The 20,626-nt window shown below is 39.6% G+C and overlaps 1 protein-coding gene across 2 annotated transcripts; it reads right to left on the reverse strand.

The window, feature by feature from the left end:
- Positions 1-38: 38 nt before the first annotated feature.
- Positions 39-14,965, reverse strand: LOC113664190 (uncharacterized). 2 transcript variants are annotated; one of them, XM_027179782.2, is made up of 10 exons: positions 14,786-14,965; positions 13,950-14,047; positions 11,334-11,737; positions 9,148-9,297; positions 8,438-8,611; positions 8,045-8,172; positions 7,525-7,616; positions 6,748-6,857; positions 6,263-6,335; positions 39-5,454 (listed from the first exon to the last, which is right to left on the reverse strand). In XM_027179782.2, the coding sequence occupies exons 2-10, from the start codon at positions 14,023-14,025 to the stop codon at positions 170-172; spliced, it is 6,492 nt and encodes a 2,163-aa protein (XP_027035583.2). In that variant the 5' UTR covers positions 14,026-14,047; positions 14,786-14,965; the 3' UTR covers positions 39-169. The 2 variants fall into 2 exon arrangements, with proteins under 2 accessions (XP_027035583.2, XP_089045043.1); XM_089188917.1 differs by lacking the exon at positions 14,786-14,965 and adding an exon at positions 14,147-14,282.
- Between the last annotated feature and the right edge of the window lie 5,661 nt (positions 14,966-20,626).

The following is a 20,626-nucleotide window of genomic DNA, read 5'->3' on the forward strand; positions in this document are numbered from 1 at the left end:
CTTTGTCAATCGTGCCATTAAATTTGTGTGACCTAACCGCTCTACTGGAAATCGACTTTGTGCAAATAGTGTATCAAATTTTTTTTAAAATCTCCATTTTAACTTGGTATAAAACTATGACCCTAGTTCTTTGTTTTTTGACACGCTTGCAACTGGCACTACAACCTACTCATCTCGGACGAATAGGGGTGTTAGGTACTCGATACGTATTTCCTGGGGACTGCCAGGGGCCGGGCAATGTAAGAACAGGGCGTGCCTGCCACATACCACGAACAAACACAGGTCTACCATAGTTTGGAAATCTGGGGTAAACTAATTGAAGCCTGGTCCGATTTGTAATGCCTCTCTGTGAGTACCGGTTCGAAGCGTTTGGAATAAATTGAGGCAGACCTTTGGTCTCATTGTGTTGCAAAGAGGAATGTCCAGGTCGTATTGGTGCAACCCAACGGGGATAAGCGTACGCTTGATTATTAGGACTCAAAACGGTGTCATTTGTATCCAGCCCTTGATTATGGTTACGATGACTACTTTCAGTGTAGTGTCCGATAAGACGTTTGTCATCAGAGAAGATCGGCACAAAAACATTATTGGGAGCTTTTGGTTCAAAATTCCGGCGCCTTCCAGTGTTACTCAGTAGCGGTGTCGAACTCGACTTCAATTGTTCATTTTTCCTCTCCCCACTTATCGTCCTGTTACAGGCGTGCGTATCTTTCTCAACATCGTCGATGTCCCCCAAAGGCTTAATCCCACCAAGGGGTTCTCTGTCACGTCTTTCTTCAGAACGACGATCCTTGTTTATATCAACTTGAACATTTTTTTCAAGCTTTTTCGAGAAGTCCTGCTTACTTATGGTAGCGTTCACTGATTTTTTAGGGTTGGTGATCTTATCCTGTTTTAGATGCCTCGCCGTAAAAGCATTCCGGTCAACCCCCTTGAAACCGATTTCTTTTGTTCCAGCGGGGTCTGAGGCGCTTTTTTCTCCACTGCGTACGGTCTGGCTGCTGCTTCGCCCTTCTGTTGGACTATCAAACCCACTTGTTTTCACTGCATCCAAAGTAGCTGTAAAGTGTTTGTCATCTCTCAAAGGTGAATTCTTGAGGTCACTTGCAATTGGGTTTTTCGGATACGCTTCTGATTGTATACCGCTGGGGGCCACTGTTTCTTGCCCTAAGACTTCTTTAGCCTTGGGTGAATCATTCATGCTTGGTCGCAGTTTATCCTCTAAGTTTTCAGGATGCCTATCCGCTTTCACATCTGGGTGACCTGACGAACAGGTTAAACTTGATCTCTGTTCCCTCCTCTCCTTAATCAAATCTTTTCCTTGGCTTTTCTTGATCGGAGTTGGAGCAAAGGTTACAAATTTCTTCTTCTCCTCTTGCGCCGTGTTTTTTGCTTCCATCCGGGCCTTACGTTCTAATGTTACGCATGCTTTGCCTGAACGTATCAAATCCACTTTTTCTTCTGCATTTGTTGCGTGTGTCCTACTGTTCTGCGCTTGCTTGAGTGGCAGTCGCTCCATGGAGTCTTGAGTTTGTTTTTCTTTCCTGTACCTTTCCCTCGCGCAATACAGGTTACTCATGCAATTAACTGTTCTTAGAGAAGCTACGTCATTTTTTTGACGTGTGTCGTATCCCTGAGGTCGTGCTGAACATTTTAATTTATATAGGCAATTTTCTGTTTTAACTCGATCTCCACACGTTGGGGTTTGTTCCTCATTTTCCTGCACTCGATTTGAACATGGAAGTTCACTTGGAAGTTGAAATATTTCCATTCTTTCTATTGCGGTTTCAGTTCCTTCCTCTTTCCCTTTCAATTGAGCTAAACATACCAATTTTCGTTGGCGACTTTTAGTTTCAATTTCTCTTCCTCCCTGTGCCTCCTGCCTTCGCTTCCTTGATGGCTGTGCTTCTGTTGCAGTCGTAACCTTTGCCTCGTTCCAACAATCCCCAGCAGTCTGCAATGAACAGTTGTCTACGGCTTTCATCAAACAGCTTGACTTCGTATGAAGGTCCTTAAAAGGACAGTTTTCTCTTGCTGATGACTCGTTATCAGGCTGTCTTCGTGATACCTGATTTTCATGCATCCCTGATTTCTTTGATTGGATTGCGACCCCTTCTTTTGACGATTTCAAAATCTGAGACGCTGCTGTCTCTGACCATTTGTTTGATCGCCAAAGCATTGTATATTCCTCTGTCTCTGTAAAGCGTGATTGTCTTGGACTCGAGTCTACAAACAGTTCAGAACCTTCGAGAACGAATCCATAACTTTCTGGTAATTTACTTGTTTGTAGTTTCTCATTTGACTTTTGAGGAACGGAGGCCACGGAGACCACCTGCTCAAAAGCCTCTACATTTCCAGAAACAGACAATGTTAAATTTCGTTTTGAACTGGCCGTTTTGTTTGGACATCTAGCGCCTGGTGACCCGACTAATCCCGAATTATCATGGGAGCAATTCACGACCACCGGCTCAGCAAACACCCCTTGTAATCTTTTTTCCAAAAGTAGAGTTTCCTCTTTCGTAGTTATAATTTCGTCGGCGAATTCTTCAGCCACATCGCCCTCAGAAGCGACTTTTCCTGGAAATCTCAATGTGAATGTATTTACCGAACTCGGTGGTGAACAAATGACTGTGACTGGTTCTGGAAATTCATTTTCAATCACTGACCAGATATTAGTGTGGCCATGCGGTTTGTCGAGTTCAGAATGTACATCACGAACTTCCACTGATCTATTTTCTTCAAAATGCAAGGAATAGCTGTCTTTTCTTAACTTACTTGACCGACCTTTAGAAGCCCTTTGTAATCCCCAATCATGAACTAAAGATGTTTCAATAACACCACCTTGGTGTGCTCCCGTGTCTTCGTGAAAATCTTCAATCTTTTCTTCCACCACGCAGCTAACAGCTAATGGCTTGCAGTCACTCTTTTCATCCATTTTGGAGGGCTGAACATCACACTCTCCTCTACTACAGGAGCTACCTTTTAACACTACCACTCCTACGTCATTAATTGGCGCTTCATGACCTTTTCCGGTCGAGGTTAAAACTAAAGACTTAGATGGAGACACCGAGGAATATTCACCTCCTCTCTCTGTTACAACACTCAAATCGTAAAATTCAGGATAGTTTGGCGTGTCTGTAAATGAATTTTGCTGTTGTTTGACTTGGATCGCGGAAAGTTTACAAGATTTCACCCGCGTGTCGGGGTTCAGTGCAAGATTTTTGCTAACAATGTTTTCAGAATGTTGTTGTGGCAAATGAAGGTATGGCCGTTTCCTACTTGACAACTTCTTTACAGGATTTTCTTTCGGAATTTTTGCTACTACTTCCTCCAAACGTTCTTCTCTGATTATTCCAGATCTCCCCGGATTACCACTTTCAAAACAATTTTCTCCCTCTAAACAAATATCTTTTCCTCTTGCCGCTAATTTATTAGTATCAAAACCATGGAAATTATCCACAACTTTAGTTAATACTTCAGTTGAAACTTGCCTGGTGCCATTTTCGGAGGCTACCCTGGTACATAGCTGTCCTAAGTCAGTGGTAAACACACAACACCGCTCCTCAGTTGTATTAGCATTCTCATTTCCAGTAACGTTTTTGCAAGGGCTCCTAGGACCAATGATAATAGACGACGGTCTCTCTGAAGTCGGTGTAACAATCAGTTTTGAAATGCAGTCTGCTCCTGCAGTCGGATTCAGGGAGCTTGAAAACGCTTTCGGCACGAGTTTTTTAACAGTATCATGTAATTTGAGGCTTTCAATAGGTGGTGAGTTATCATTAGCAGCATTCTTAACGTACTCTGGTTGTCTTGGCGATGAATGGTAAGATGATAACTGTGGAGACTCAAGCACTTCTGCATCGATAGTATGAAGGACATTGTGCACCTTAAAGATATCTGTACTCTTTGTCTCCTTAAATGCATTCTCCATAGGCTCCCCATTAGAAGGGCAAATAAGATTTACCTCCATTGGCTGGTTAACTTGATTATCATCGTGCGGGTGCGGGATTTCTACACAGGTTTCTCTTTTCTTCAAGTCGTTCTCGCCTTCCAAGTTGACGAGCTCGGGGGAAGCTTCAATAATACCGAAACCTGCGGTTTCAATGTGCATTGTTTTCTGGGGTTTTAAGAATCCTTCTCGTGATTCTGCTTCCCTCGACCTGTGCAAGTTAGCTTTGTCATTCAAGAATGATGAATTCAAGTTCCAATTCTCCAAACAAAAGTTCGATTTGGTATGACATTCACCTTCGTATGTAATGAAGGGCCTTCCCACTGAATTCATTGAAGTGGAATCAGCATTTTCTCTTCCCGTCTGAACTACGAAGGCTGCTCCAAATGATTCAACGCTTGGCTTTGGCAGATTCACACTTAAATCCTCTTTCGGAATCTCCGAAATGGCTTCTATGATATCCTCGGCTTGAAGTGTTTTCACAGGTGTATCAGAGAGAAATGGAATCCTTTCCCGATCGGAAAACAACACCAGCGGTGATTCAGGCCAAAAAGGATAGAAATTCGTACTTGTTGTTGGTGTGTGGGGCCGTTTATATTCTGAGTCGACTTGTAAATCACTTGTAAAAACGTCCTCGTATTTCATAGTCTCAGTTTTAGATTGTTCCTGGCTTTGTCTGGCAAAAGAGTCATTTTGGAGTCGGTACTCGACGTTCCATAACTTTTTTGAGGATTGCCTCTCTGTCGAACCGTTTGACTGGTGTACTGGTTCTAAATTGTTGTTTTGAGTATTCGTCGAAACGTTACAAGACCTTTTCAAAGTCCTCAAAAGAGAAAGGTCTGGTGCAGGTAATTCAGGCTTGGAACTTTTCGCGGTATCAAAGGATACACATGAGACCGCTGGCAACTCCGAACTACTCTCAAGATGTTTTACGTCTAGACTATTACAAGTCCGCCCTTTCAGAGATTTCGCTGAACATGTAGTAAAATTCGAACATGATGGTAAACCTTCCACGACGTTTGCTTCATTTCCCTTTGAATCTACTTCTGGCATACACGATTGATTATTAAAACTCTCTTCTTTACTCGTTGACATGATATTATCGTTAGAAAAGTCTGATAACATTGTGATGTCTCCCTGAAAAGCGACGGTACCAGAGATACTGGCACTCCTCAAAGTTCTTTTAGTTCTTTGCAGGCTCTTTCTTCCATGCTTAGCTGGACTGTATGAAAACGACAAGGACCGTTTAGCGATGTGACGAGGATGCAAGTGTCTAGAACTATCGCCAGGCGAGGATACTACAATTTTTGATCTGTGTCGCACTTTAAAATCTAAAGATGCCGGTCTTAAAATGGATACAGCAGGCCCAACAGGAGTACCTGGTGAAGACGAAGCGCAGCGGCTGACTGTCGGGGAAGTGAGCTGAGAGACTGAAGGTGGAGACTTCGTTTGACGACGGCACACGATGCAAAACATTCTAAGTGGCTCTGCTACTGCGCAAAATCCTGCAATGAAGAGCGTGTTTACTGTTGACAATGCATACAACAATTCGCTCATAATTAATCGATACATGTAGAAGTGTAATTTGGTATTATCAACTGACTTGATAACGTAAATTGGCCACCGTTAAGAGTTTCGAAGCCGACGTTTCGAGCGTTTTCCCGTTCGTCAGAGTGAATAGAGGAGTTGCGGGTTGTGTGTGTTTTTTATGCAGAAAATAAGGCTACGCTATTGGCGGGAACATAATGACGAGAAAACAAGAATAAATTAATTGAATGAAAAGCCCTCATTGATTCCGTGGGGAACAAGAGTGCCAATTTGAAAGATAAATGTTTGTTCTAGTAAGTGCAAGGTATATATCCAATAAATGACATTAGCGGTTTTGCACGTGAAGTGATCAGTAATCTTAGTAAATCTCTTGGGTCCCCACATTTTCTCTACGTTATAAATGAAAGGACAGGTTTTGCAACGTGAGCGAGCGCATTTGAAAATTCCAGGTTGGTCATCAGTTTGCAACGAACTCCTGACCAAAGAGATGCCCATGTTTTTGTCGCGTTTGAATGAAATAAGTGGATGTTGCAAAAAGATAGTACCCGTCTCTGAATCGTTTTGAAGTAATTTTAAATCTTTTAGAATGATAGATTTGACGCGCGGTTGTAAGGGTGAAACGTGCGAGTATATAGAAGTATTTCATGAGTTGTGGGTAAGCACCACCACGCAAATCTTTTGCCAGGCATCATAAGAGAGGTGCCCTAGAGAGGCAAAGTGGAGGAAAGGTCACAAGCTAACATCTAACTGCAAGGAAACTCTTACCAAGACGTACAGCTAGTTTTCCCGATGGAACGAGGAACATTGTAGTGAAAGGATCAATGCACAAAACGCCAGCCTGTTGGGGAAAAAGTGAGGTTATCGCCGTAGAATAGGATCTGTTTGCCAGACGCCAAAAATAACATAAGTTGAACTGCATTTAACCGCTTATGGAAAAAAAATTGAACATGTGAAAATCCACCCCTTGGTTAATAGGACAATAAATCAAAATGTAGTTCGAAGACATGGATTTTTATCGGTGAATAATGATCGTCCCATGAAAACTAAAAACTCGTTCGGTGGGGGTGCAAATCCTAACTAAAACTAGCGAAACGTAAACTACTGAATAGATATCACCGCTGACTTTTAGCTTTTCACTTTTAGGTTGAGACGACGTAAACGTTAGTAACCGTGACGCCTTATCTGAAGACAGATATCTTACTTCTGACAAGGGAACAAATATTTTACTTCTATCTAACAAGGAAACTCACCGCCTTGGCTTTAATGGCCAGGTGTCTTGTGAAGCTGGTGAATGTTTCATCTTGTTGTCTAGATGCCACCTTCATCGTGCAAAGACTGAGCACATAGTTCCTGTAATCAACTATGAAGATTTTGTGCAAATCAACATGGGAAATGTGGTTAATGTTGACCACACTTCTCATTTTGATCAGTACAAAATCTTAAACATTATAATAGGATAATTATGCGGTAGGTAGTGCAGTTTAACATAATAACCGTGAATCCAGGCAAATAACTGATCATGCATTACATCTAGAGAAGGAGAATTCATCTAGACTTAAAGATATTCTATCAAAGGCAAGGGGTTGCAAGTGTCTTTCCCTAAAACAAAACTTGGTTAGGCCAGGATATTTTGATCTGGAGCCCAACAAACTCCATTCTGCGTTTTTTTCTCAACCAAATGCACTTTGCAGCGCTGTGCGTGACCAGGGTCATATAACCTTTAACATGATGCTTGACTTCCTCGTGTGATGTATTGTAAGTGCTAGTTTGCTCTTTTAACGAAGGGCGGCGTTTCTTTAAGTTCTTGTTGTTTCTTAATTTTATATACACCCTACACTTATTTCTCTAGTCAAATACATCTTTTATACTTTACAAGTGTCACCGATTTCTTATGCGGCCAGGGCCATAGAACTCTGATACAACAAATACCAACAGGATAAATTGAAATACCGTGATATAGCTTTAATTAACCCCACGCCAGAGAGGCTAGGTACTAAGAACAGGTTTTTAATAATTTAAAAACTTACGGGGCAATTTCCATGCGCTTCTCACGTCCCCTGGCAGCAACGCACCTAATTGTTTTAAAGGAATTTTTGAGGAGACATCCAGATACGATTTCCTGCGAAGGAAAAGGAAGCGCTTTAATAAATGCAGTGTAAGCGACTTTAAACAAACCTTGAAGCGCGAACACCACGAAATAACCGTGGAAAAATGTATAGAGGGCTCTCATAATCATGATAGGTGTTTGGGTTGCGAAAAAGGTCGATCATGTCGAAAAAAGAAACAAAACAAAACAAAAAACAAAGCAAAACAAAAGAGAGACAGCAATATACTAAAATTATAAACAAAACGCAATAAAACAACGACGCAAAACCCCCTAAACAAACAAAAAAAAAAACAAAAAAAATCGAGCTGAACCGCTGGACGTCATGTATCAATCATGACAAATGAAGTGACTAAATAACAACAAGACAGAAAAAAGAGAAGCGGATACAGAGGAAAACTTGCTAGAATTAATCATTTCTCGAGGCTGCCGGGTAAACTCACCAAAAGTTGAATCCCAATTTATGTCCTGCTAGCAGTGATACGCATCCAAGTCTCTTGTCTTTACATGTAACAAGGCCTCTCCACGCTAGAATGCCCTCTTCCTCTTTAAAAAACGGAGTGTAGATATCCTATGGTGAAAAAGTACTGTTAATAATCTACGGAAATACCAACTAAATTTACTACCACACTTAGGGTAAAAAAGAAGACAGAAAATAAATGTGATACTTTGACGATCAAGTATGTATACCTTGGAAAACACATCAACAGAATAAGAAGATTATAAAACAAATAAACAAAAGCACTTAAAACAAAATGAACAAAAATATATGAACCAAAAACACCAGCCTCAAACCTTCATTATGGAATAACAAAACGGGAATTCAGCGTCCTTACCTCAATCGGTACTATAAAATCCTTAACAGCACTCGCTAAATTCTCTAAAGAGACAGGTGGTTTTAATGGACTGCTTATGTCTTCGCTTCTCTGAAGAGCGATAACGGCAAACGGGAGGCAGTGTCGCGGGCGCCTTGATGGTAGTCCTTCGTCATCGTATTCATAAAGGTAATACTACAAATAGAAATGTGAAATCGACGTAGGAGCGTATTTCGATTGAACTTTGTGAAACCAATACCAGAGTTACCTCGAGGAATAATGATGAGAAAGAAAGAAATGATACAAGGAGCACATAATGACCCGAATCAAAGACAAGCGAATTGGCTGAAAACCGCGAGAAGATAGCAAGAGTTTTCGCGTTCAGCTACGGAATGAAGTAAAGCAAAACCCAAACAGCACCTTTAATACTATTTTTAACGAGGACAATTCAATCTCTATTTCAGCGGAATTGAAAAGCAAGAGGTAATGCGCTGCTTTTGTTTGCATACGAAGTCAAACAGAGATCTTCATCAAGAAAGCATGGGGAAGAGTAACGGGGTGACACAGACGCGAGTTTCCCTCTAAACAGTGTCTGTCAAGCAGTTCCCAGTTCTACATACTTGAACATGCATTCGACTAATTTTTGTAATCTGTATTAAAATTTCTATCCACTTAAATTGTTCATCTCTGACTATAATTTTTGTGTCGGTAGTGTGCAAAGGCTAAAATACCTGAGTGCTTCGCATGAGTGTGGTCAAGTCTGTAACGGAGGGACAAGTCGTGTTTCTTGACACGTGGCAGTCATAGTTCGGACTTGGTTCCACTGTATCACCTACAGGCGATAACTTTGGCGATACGAACTTCGCGCGGCCCTTTACAATCTGTAGTGGAAGAAAATGAAGAGTTTAATTTAGTACTTTAACCACCATCGCCGTTACAATGACAATTTTCCTGAACGTAAAGGTCACCATGCACTTGTATTAAAACGACCAAGACAAATTCAGCAAGAGCAAGGGTGTAACATAGATAGTGTTTAGGAGATCCGTTTCTATAAAATTAATTTCTTGGAAGCTATGATCTGATAGTAACCTGTGTCGTTGCCAAAAAAAATCTCTTCATCTTGAACAAATTCGTAATCATCAGTGTTATTTTCATCGCAACAGTTGTCATCGTCGTCATCAATATCGTTACAGTCACTGCCTCGCTCCATCTAACAGCGGTGGTAATATTAAAAGAATGTTGCCGAAAAGCTGGCGTGAAGATGTTCTTAGAAAGTCTAAATATGTTTATAATAAAGTTCGGGTATAACGCGCGCTGTCATTGGTTGGAAGAGCGTGCTCTATGAGAAAATAGAGCATAGAGCTGAGCTAAAGCTGTCACGCCATCTGCCAAATTGTACTGTTCGACCTTTTCCGGGACTTCTTTCTAGCTTTTTTTCAATAATTGAAAGTGAACTTTCGGAACAAGGGAGTCGGCAAGTAGCAACAGAAGAACCGACAAAGGTTAACATACCAGGCGCCGTAATTTACGTTATTAAAACGTGAGCAGAGGCGAAAATCCTCAAAGGGAAAACAAAATAAACACGCCGAGTTTTAGAGGTTTTGACGCTCAGTTAGATTGCAAGCTTACATTCGGTAATAAAAATCAGACACAGCTAACACCCGTATAGTATATAAAGTTTTGTGTTCAAAAACGAAACAGAAGAAAACAGGAATGATGACAAATATAACCAAACTAGCATAACTGTTAAAATTCATACTAATCATGACGGCGTCTGAGCGAATATGATCATGCTAAGGTCCATCGCGGCTCGCTCATCCTGGCGAGCTCCGGTCATCGCAGTGAAGCAAGCCTCAGAAACTTCAGTGTCCGCGTGAAAAAATAAGAGCTTGTTCTGATATCCTTTCCGATGCGTTGAGTGGAAAGCCACATCAGTCACTGCAGCCGAGTTTTGCGGCGCTGTCATCCCGAGCGATCTTCATGTTCCGACGAATTCGGCTGTCGTTCATTCATAAAACACTCGCCTTGAACAGTTTGTTTTCTACCTTGTCATGTGGAAAAACTCGCGTGTTTTTATGAGCCTTAATTCGGCTGAAGTTCACAGAACATTTCACTTTAAGACTCTGTATTAGAGACTTAAAAACTTCAATCAAAAGTATTAGATTCGACCTGCTGCACTATTTTGGTTTGTAAACTATCGCAGAATGTGAACTTTGATGGTTTGACATTTTTGAAAGCTTTAGTCTTGTACAGCCAATCAGATTCTTTGAACCATTCTAACAGGGATTCTGATTAGCTTATTGTAGCGTGCTTTATGAGACTATGGAGCATGCTGACGACTTTGTTGTTCGCTTTGTTATTTGTTCGCTTTGGAAATAAAGTTTGTTTTGAAAATTTAAAGTGATGCTTGGGGAATTCAACGGATTCTTTATTGTAAAATAAATCGAGAAGCCTTGACTGTGTTCTGTTCTGTTATAAAGCACGCAGGAAGCGACTAGAGCACTCTTTCGTGCTCTAGCTGCTTCCTTCGTGCTTTATAACAGAACAGAGCACAGTCAAGGCTTCTCTAATTGTTAACGAGATGAAAATAGGATAATTATGAGTTGACCATGGAGTCAAACATATATTCAGTTTGCACGCTTAGAGGCTAAGTGAACAGAATATATCAGATTCTGCATTTTCTTTCACCCTCAAAAATTCCTCAAGAGTTCTTTAGAGAAGGCAGAACGTGCAGAGAATTTCTCCTTCGTCTTCTCTTTTGACTGAAAATCATTGGCAAGGGACAAAAAGGCCTGATACACTTATCTTGCCTAAAGAAAGGAAACAATATCTCCTATTTCTGGTTTCACTCTTCTGCACTTCAGATTTTTGCTGGATTTTCGCGTTCCACTCCTTAGATGATTATGTACACACCTACCTTAAATACCACTAGGTACGCAGTTCCAGACTTGGGCCAGCTGAACGCTCTGAGACACAAATCCGGATACCTCCACACGGTCACACCCATGTGTCCATCGCCAAGGGAGTGATCCACACCATCGCAAACCAAACCTACCCGACAAATCTCCTTCACACGACTATCTTCTTTCTCAACACAAAACGCTAATTGTTGTGTGAGCTCTTTGGGTGATCTTCCCTCATCCCGCATTGACGCTCTTTTCTCGTGATACTCTCGCTCTAAGCCTTGATTTTCCACCTTTTTTATGTAAGAGATGCTAACAGCTCGATCGATGAGGTCGTTGGTGTCCCATGTTAGCCGCTTGACGCTTTGCTCAATTTCTTTTGCTTCTCGTGAGTTCACTGGTAAAACGTACTGACAATCTGTAACAGAATTAAGTTCAATTTGAATTTGATTTAAACTGATTGTCGAAAGCAATACGGAATTGAAATGGTTTTGCTTCACTTCTCTCTTTTATTTTCCCAAATAACTCCGCCAAACTTCTCCATGAATCAAATAGAGAAATAAAGCCAATCACGACTTGATCGCCGTCTTATTAGAGCACTAGACAGATTGTTTGCTTATGGAGCTTTTTCCAATCTTAGTTCTGACCCTTCATTGGCTCGGTGAGAACATCAAGTTAATCCCATATTTCTCGTCCAATTTTGAGTAGAGAAGCACTCGAAATTTTTTCAAACATTTCAGAATTCACTCGCTTTACGGGTTTGTGTAAATTCGTTGGTATTTAATGAAAGAAAAAAATACCGTGCATAATTGATCCATATATCCCTCGCATCAAGCGGAAACTTGCTAATAGCTATCCCCGACAGGAAGGTTTTATCCCTTCCTGCCTTCCCTGAGAGGGAAAATCAAGAAATATTCCGTACCATGTTTGTGTGTACAAACGAAATTCTTCGGAATGCGCGCACGAGAGAAAGCGGTTGTAATCCACGAAAGTGGCCGCCTTGTATCTAAGCTAATGTATGTACAGAATGGCATATCTCTACAATTGCAAACGAAAATGCCTAACTGCTAGTTTCTTTAATGCTTACATGAAAAAATGCAGTCTATGTTAATTCATTAACTTCGACCATTTTCGTGTTAGAACTTCTTCACCTGTGAGGCACAATTTTTAAATCCCTCTTAAATCCCATTTAATTCCAACCGTAAAGGGAAAGAAAACCAGAGATAAACTAATCTTCATTAGCCGAAATCAATTTTGGTTCAACTTTTTCTCCACTTAAATGGCAAACACGTGAGGTAAGGGAAGGTTTTTGTTGTCAAAACTAGTGGCGGCTAGCGATTACTCAAGACGTCGTCTTAAAAATCATTTCATGGTTATTTTTGCAAGGTTTTCCATGCAGCAGTTTACTTACAACTCTTTTACGCAAAGTCACTAAAACAAAGTCGAAAGCCCCTTATTTTTTCAATGTTTATTCGTTCATAAATTCATCTCCTCTTTATTAACAAAAACGAAACAAACTAATCAATAAAAATTTCATTGGCGTATTAATTCTGCAGAGGAACATGCTTCCTCGGGAAACGTAAACATCATTTTTCGCTAGTTCTCTCTGGAATAAATTTACATGAACTTAGAATTGTTTTCTGATCTGAACTAGGAACAGGGTTGACATTTAAGAAGTTCGGTGTTTTGGAACTTCACTGGTTAATCACACATTTAAATAACTGATCAGCGTGGGTGTTTAACTTTTTTTTTTTAGATATTTGGCTAATGGACCGAGCTAGAAATTGAAAGTGTACACCAGATGAATTGGCAAAATTCAAATTGAATATTACCGAGTTCATATTCACATAAACCGAAATATTTTCAGCGACATCAATACGAGTTAGAAGGTTAATCAGAGCTTTGTCTTCAAGAATATCCAAAAGCTAAGCAAAAAAACTATCAATAAAAAAGGAACTTGATGAGGGAACAACTAAATAACAACAACCACCTCTAAATGTTTCCGTAAGAAAAGTGAAGGTGTAATAATGGAACTGTTTTGTAAACAAAACCAGCAATTTGAAGTCACATCGATGTTTAACTGTCGGTTTTAAACTTACCATATCAACTTCTTTCTCATTTAATTAAATAACATTTTCCTTTCAACCATATTCCATAAAAATGTTAGATTTTCCTGACGTTCAATTTCGACTATATATATGGTACTTAGGGGGCACGTACATTTTCATATTTCTGACAGATACTGTTTTGCGATTAACAACAAGAACAACAACATGAACAACAAAAGGACGAAATATTACACAGCTATTTTTCAGATATCATTTCTAAGATATTGAAAATAGTAAAACAACAATGTACGAGACCAAAATGTTTAACTCAGTTAAGTTAATGATCGGTAAATTTGCTCTAATTTCTTCATATTTTCGAGGACATCTTTGTTTATGATAAGATACTGAAGTGTACACTGATATGTTCATGGTAAGTATTTTGTGTCTGAAAACCCCCACGGGAATGCGATAGCAACCTCGAAAATTGAATTCTCAATTTAGGTAAAATAAACTTCAAAACGGGAAAAATACAGCATCGACTTTAACAGAAAACGCATCAAAATTGACATGGAAATTTTTTACCTTCTGAAGGCCTTCTTTCTTTCCGAGGGATTGTGTATGCCTTGAAGGACCAACTTAGATCTCGAACATCTCCCATTTCCACGGCCAAATTTGAAAGGCTAGGAAAAAGAATAAAAACATTAATTAAAATGCACTTTAAATTCAAAGTTAAAATCTGGATCAACGAACGCGAGAAGCAATCAATTTGAAAAGCGAACCAAGTTAGGAACTCAAACACAAATTCGCAAGTACTTGAACGAGTATTTGCAATTACTTCTCTGCGACTTTCCACGCAAAAGCTTAAACAATTACAGTCACACACAAACACACACACACACAAAAACACAACCTTTAATTTACATTTTCATAATGGCACCTGTTTCATGTCGGTTATAACTGAACAATGACGTGAGCCGCACGCAAACAGATAACAGTGAGCTACGAAACGACCAGACATTTCGACACTGATCGTAATTTCACTCGCTCATTTTATTCAATAAATATAATTTTAAGTCCTATCAATAAAATAAAACTGTCAGTAGAAAACACCTAAATGCAAATTAAGTGTTACAAAGAAAAAAAACACAGTGAGCAGCGACTCCGAAAGCGAATCATTTATCAATTTTGTGGCGCTTGCAAAATTGCGAATTACGCTCTGCCAAACTGTATCAATTCAATATTTCTCCTTAGAAAATTTTCGCGCCTAAGTTTAGGCCTCACGTAAGATGCTCTGAACTAAAAGGATTTCAGATGTTTTGTTTGCTAGTTATGTCCTTTCACAATTGACTCGCACTAGAACAAATTATAAATGACTTCAACGGCTGCGGAATCTAACATAAAATATTCCGTACACGTACCAGGATAGCCAAACTCTATCACAGTTGCATTCTAGAATGTTTAAAAGCACTCCACCGAGACCGTCAAACTGTACTCCGATTCAATAAGAGCTAAAAAGAGAACAAACGCTTAAGTGACACCTTGCTTCACTTTCTAAAGCTGAAAATTCCGACAAGATGGTTGCCGTCTGGCTGTCAAACGTCACACAACGGATAATTTTCCCGCCAACAAGAGTCGCGGCTGTCAACCTATCAAATGGTGCCAAGTCATTTGTTTTGGCCCTCTGCTGGCAAGGCGTTTGGCCATCTTGATGCACTAGTGTAGCATTCAACAATAATTTGACGCAAGAAAACAAAGAAAAACTTAAAATAATGTCGTATTTAGAACTAAAGAACAAGACTTCGTTAAAAACAATTGTTGAATATTTTCATTTTACCATATAATTCGTACTTATTGTGAAATTTTTCATAGCACTTTCCCCTGATGATATCTACGGTTCTTAACCGAAACATTGGGATTTTCTGATATTTTAAAAATATTTTCAGAAATTTTCATTCATGCAGTTAATGTCCTTACATTTTGCATGCGCTCAGATCTCACAAAAGCACGGAGCCTAGACAGTGCCATCTCTTACTTCTCACCAAAATTTTTTCCACCACCTCTGTTTTTTTCCAGCACGACTTCAGACAAAAACGGAGAAAAGGCAAGTCTCCAAGCTTTCACCGCTCCACAGCATTACCAGAGAGCTGAAAAACATTTAAAAAAAGAAAAGAAAAAAAACGGTGAAAATAGATAAAAAAAAGCTTCAAGAGAACATTCCTTTCGCAAGGAGACCGTATCCATCGATTTCACGACACTTGCAAAGTTTAAGGGCTTAACACCTTTTGATGGTTTTATTTCCTCCATGTGAATAAAGCATCTCACCTTCCAAAACGAATGCAGAAAATTTGATTAAAAAAATTTCCACCTCATGACTTGGTAAAGCTTAATAATCCTGTAACCCCTAAGAGTGACTGCCATCTAATTTCTCTAAACGGTATCACCTCTGAAGTCATGATAATAAGGGAAATAATCACTAAATTATCCTTGTTGATACCACAGGAAATGTATAGAGAAACGTGAGGAGAATATGCATGCTGATATTAGCGTTAAAAAGGGTTTATTAGAGCCCAATGTTTACCAAAAAATTACCGACTAAAACACCAGAAGGAAATTTTCATCAACTGTCCCTTCCAATGTCCCTGCAGATGGTCCGCAATACATGGAGCTGGGCTGGACGTGTCTTTGCTGGACCGTCTCACATCATTCGATGTAATGCGGTCCGGCATCAACCGGTCCAGCCTAAAATGTGTAGCTTTCAATATGATTTCCGAAGAGATCGCGTTAGCGGAACCATACGAGCCTCTCCGAAATAGCGGAAAAATAAACAGGAATTGTCCCGACAAAATCAAATGTCAAATTTTGTCAAGAAAAATTTTTGTCTCGTCTTTTGCATCCGCATGAAAAATTTCAAAGCTGTCAAATTCCGTCAACTTCTAATCTGCTTGAACTCACAAGAGCGGCCAGCATAGTTTGCCTATGGATAAGAACTCCGATCGCCAAGATTCGTCTGAGGTCGTTCAGTGAAAGTACTTAAATCCAAGAGTTTCGCAAAAAAAAAGAAAAGACAATTATTCTTCGAGCTCTGATAATAAAACGAACCCAATTCAATTACACGTTTTTGGTAGCTTTTGTGACAAATGATCGGCAAGTTAAACACGGCTTTGTTTATTTGGTCGATTTTGTCAAGTCTTTACCAGGCTGGATAAATTCTGTCCTAAGTGCGTTAGGAGATTTGCCTCGTCCAAAATTTTTCAGGTCGTAACAAGCCAGCAGCACTTGTTAAGCCTTAGTGATGAGCACAGCCTGTTCCAGGCATTCAGTCAGTAAAACGAAGCGAAATAGCAAAAGGTGCAATACTAGCGGCGGAGTGAAAAAGCGAGGGAGACGACTCAAACCAAGCCCCCCCGTTTTTCACTGCTCTGCTACCTTAGCGCTGTTTCCTTCGCGCTTCGTTTTACTAGCTGAATGCCCAGAACAGGCCATGATGACCGAATTTTTGCAAGTCCGGAAAGGCTCCCAAAGACCATTTCGTACAAACTTCGATCACTTCAGAAATCAAGATGACTTTTTTTTCAGAACGTAAGTAAACCAAGAAGTATAAAGAGATCGGTTGATTTCAAATGATTTAAATAAAGTAGTATTATACGATCTTGTTATTGTGGAAATTTTGCCGGTTTTAGAAAAAGAATCGAAGTTTAAAAAAGCTCAGGGCCTGCTGGTGACAGGGTTTTCAGGCCCCCCCCCCCCCCCCCACCAGATGTTGCATCTGGTGAAAATTTTTTTCTATAAGAATCTGAATAAAAGAATCGCCCTCTCCGAAAAAGCCAAAAGAGACAGCAAAAATTAATTAACAGATCGAAAAGGTTGACATTTCAAAACGAGGGGGAGGGGAGAGAGTGCCGGCGGAAGGTTCGAAAACCCTACCATCAAACCCCAACTCATTTTAAGTCAAAATGATTTTTTAAAAATAAATTAGCAAGCCAAATAAATGGAAAGAATAAAAGCAAAGCAAAACTACTTATATCACTAGCAATGACCTAACCTCAGGAATATGTTTAAAACTTAACATAATTTAACGTCGAAACTTCAACCCGACTCTAATAGAAAAGAATGCACTTCACTCTTTAATTTACACTTTCACATCTGTATGCATATTCTTTGTACCGCTCTCTACACATTTCCCTGCATGAGCTTACCAAGGAGTCAAGTTTTCTCTATTCACATAACTTTCATCAGTTTTGAATCTGTTGTCATGGTGCAAAGTGAAACCAGTCGAACCTGTATTAAGTGGTCACCCACGGGGAATGGCACTTAATGCGGGTTAACCGCTTAATGCAGGTTCCACATGTTATGGGTATTAAAAAAAATAATAATAATAATAATAAACAACGCCTCTTCATGCTATAAGTGACCACTTAATGCATAGAATCTCGCTCGAAAATACAACTCACTTTGATTTGGGAGAGAAATGTGGATTAAAAATTACTTGAAAGATTATTCTTAGGTTTATATGAAAAGTTCCACTTTTTTGTGACCGCTCAATACAGATAGAGGACAATAAGACTTCTCCCTTTTTTCACCTCTTCAAAACCTTCCTTTAAGTATCACTTCCACAGTCATAGGACTTTGAAATTTCTTGATTTTCCCTGACAAACGTAAAATTTCCCTGACTAACAAAATTGACAATTTAAAAGAGTGACCGCGACCGCTACCGCTTAATAGAGGTGACCACTAAATAGAAGTGAATATGACACTGATTAAGGAGAAACTAATTCTCTCTCTCTCTCTTTTTTTTCCAGAAAATATGGTTTTATCAACTGAATTGATAATGTAAATTGGGCACTGTGAAGGATTCCTAAAGCTGACGTTTCGAGCGTTAGCTCTTCGTCTGAGATAGCGATAAGCCTTCATCCACTGTTCACAAAAAAGGTGTTTCGATATATCGGCTGACGAGATCTTGAAACGCGCTTTTGTTAAACATATACTAGACTGTAGACTGTGTCCAGGTAACCGTAAGTGCATTTGGATAAGTGCAATTTCCGCAGTTTATTGAAAAGCAAAGAAAATTATCAGGTGAACTTACGGTAAACTAGTGGTCCAGTATCAGTTTCGGTAAACAAAAGCGGGTATCCATATTTTAAAACAGCAAGGCAATTGATTTTCATTGACGTTTCTTGACATATGCAAATTCTAATACTTTAAATTAAAACGCTCCAACCAAGTGCGAGAATTGTTTTGATTGCAACCGCGTGCACCCTGCCTTTAATGGATCTCATCTCTCAACTAAACAAATACACCTGGACACTTCTTTTGGCAAAGCTCTTTTTTCATTTTTAATACTTATTTGATTTTTCCATCGAATGATTTAGCAAGGAAATCCAGTAAGGAATATTATTTTTTCTTATGCTATGAATAACGAAAGAGGTAAACTCAGAGCTTGGAGTACCTTTCGAGCGCAAAGCACAAGTGACATCGACCAACAAAAACCTCATGAACTTCCTTTCGATGTAAAGATTGAATTAAGGGCTCCATAATAAACGAACAGATCGCTCAGGCATCGTTGGAAACTGATCGATTCCGCCGAGTATCTCGGGTACAAATTGTAAACCAGTATTATGTTGAATCTGTTGCGTTGACCCTCTTTGTCCAGGTAACAATTGTAATTCAAATGGATAGCGGGTATATTTACATAAGGTTGCCGCCGCGGAAAAAATGAGTATCTGGAGTTACACCTGTAGTATGAAGCAATTCGATGACTTCTTTTGCAATATAATTCATCTTCCAACAAAGTTTCTCACACAGTTAGAACACTTAGTTGGTGATCTGAACATTTCGAGACATAAAGCTTAGATAGCCTCGAAAGTTGGATAAATATAGTGTTACCCATAGCTTGGAGTGGACCGATGGATAGTCGTTGCTGTTGTGAATGCACACACGCACAAGAAAGAGAAAAAGTATATTGAAAAAAAGAAAAGAAAGGAAGGAACAGTTACAACAATTTACAAGTCAAGCGAGCCGACTCGCACAGTGAATTCGAATAACTGACACAAACGCGCGATCATGGTGAACAGTCCTCCCCTAAAGAACAACAAATAGACCGTACCTCTTGAGCGGGACTCCGTTTTGAAAACGATTTGAATCATACTATAATGCACCTCACTTTTTGAACAAGTTGTGCAAAATTAAATAAGCTTGTGCGATCCACTTATTTCACAACAAACTAAAGGTTATCTGAGTGAGAGCTCAAAATAATTAATTTAGAGCCAATTTGAGGATCACAACATCGCCAGCTAGCAGTCTGAATTCAGTCAGAACGAAATATGAACCACTTACCACGGTATTATTGGCATTTTTTCTGACCATACTCTCCACTTTCTCACGTGGAACGTCTGACGTTTTCAGCCAGAAAACTCATTAGGTCGCCTACGATCTGTCAAAACGTGGATTTTTTTTGGTGTATTTTTTATTTACTTAGCCTTTGTTTTACATATATTTTCTATGGTTACGTCCTAAGTGTAGGGTTGAGGAGAGAGTGGAGGGTCTGGTGAACAGCTCTACAGTCTACACTGCACTCGCATTCATGATCAGGGCAAGGTTTTTAGGCTGTTTGGTCTTAAATCGGCTATTATTTTCTATAACCTGAGAAAACACCAAAGTAGATCAACGTTTTCGTATTTCAACAAAATAGAAGAAACAACCTTATCATATATACCAATCGGGCGAAATTATTTGGGGGAATTTAATAACTTCTTTATTACTTCGAGGGGCACGGAAACTCATTTGAACAGACACCTACCAGTGCAAGGTGCTAAGGGACTGAAACCTGGTCGCAGTTTAGCTTTTGTTGAAGTAGATTTTAAGTAGGGGACTGGTTCTATAACTTCAACAATGCACAACTGCAATCTTCACTCTGGTTTAATGACTTGGACGGTTACTATAACTTCTCACGTTCAACTCGGTAACTGAACTGCTAGCGAGGTTGTTACTGACCACGTTCTTCTAATTTAGAGTGACCAGGACAAAACCGACAGAAAAAAGACGATCATTCATCAAACTATCTCTTGTTCCTAGTTTTTGCTCACGAAATGCTTTACGAGTATTACAGTATAATTTGGTTCTATCAACTGAGTTAATAATGTAAATTGGCCTCCATATAGAGATTCTAAAGCTGATATTTTGATTGTTTACCCTTTCATCAGAGCGAATTGTTAACTAAACGGCGTTTGACGTTTATGAAAATAATACGTCGATCGCAAAGA

Source organism: Pocillopora damicornis, chromosome 1 (assembly GCF_964200805.1).
Source record: "Pocillopora damicornis chromosome 1, jaPocDami1.2, whole genome shotgun sequence".
NCBI classification, from domain to species: Eukaryota; Metazoa; Cnidaria; class Anthozoa; order Scleractinia; family Pocilloporidae; genus Pocillopora; species Pocillopora damicornis.

Coding starts and splice junctions, on each gene's coding strand:
- LOC113664190 (XM_027179782.2), bottom strand. CDS start 14,025: ATGGGAGATGTTCGAGATCTAAGTTGGTCCTTCAAGGCATACACAATC. Junction 6,858..7,524: donor AAGCGCATGGAAATTGCCCC/GTAAGTTTTTAA, acceptor AAATCTTCATAG/TTGATTACAGGAACTATGTG. Junction 6,336..6,747: donor TGGCCATTAAAGCCAAGGCG/GTGAGTTTCCTT, acceptor TTTCCCCAACAG/GCTGGCGTTTTGTGCATTGA.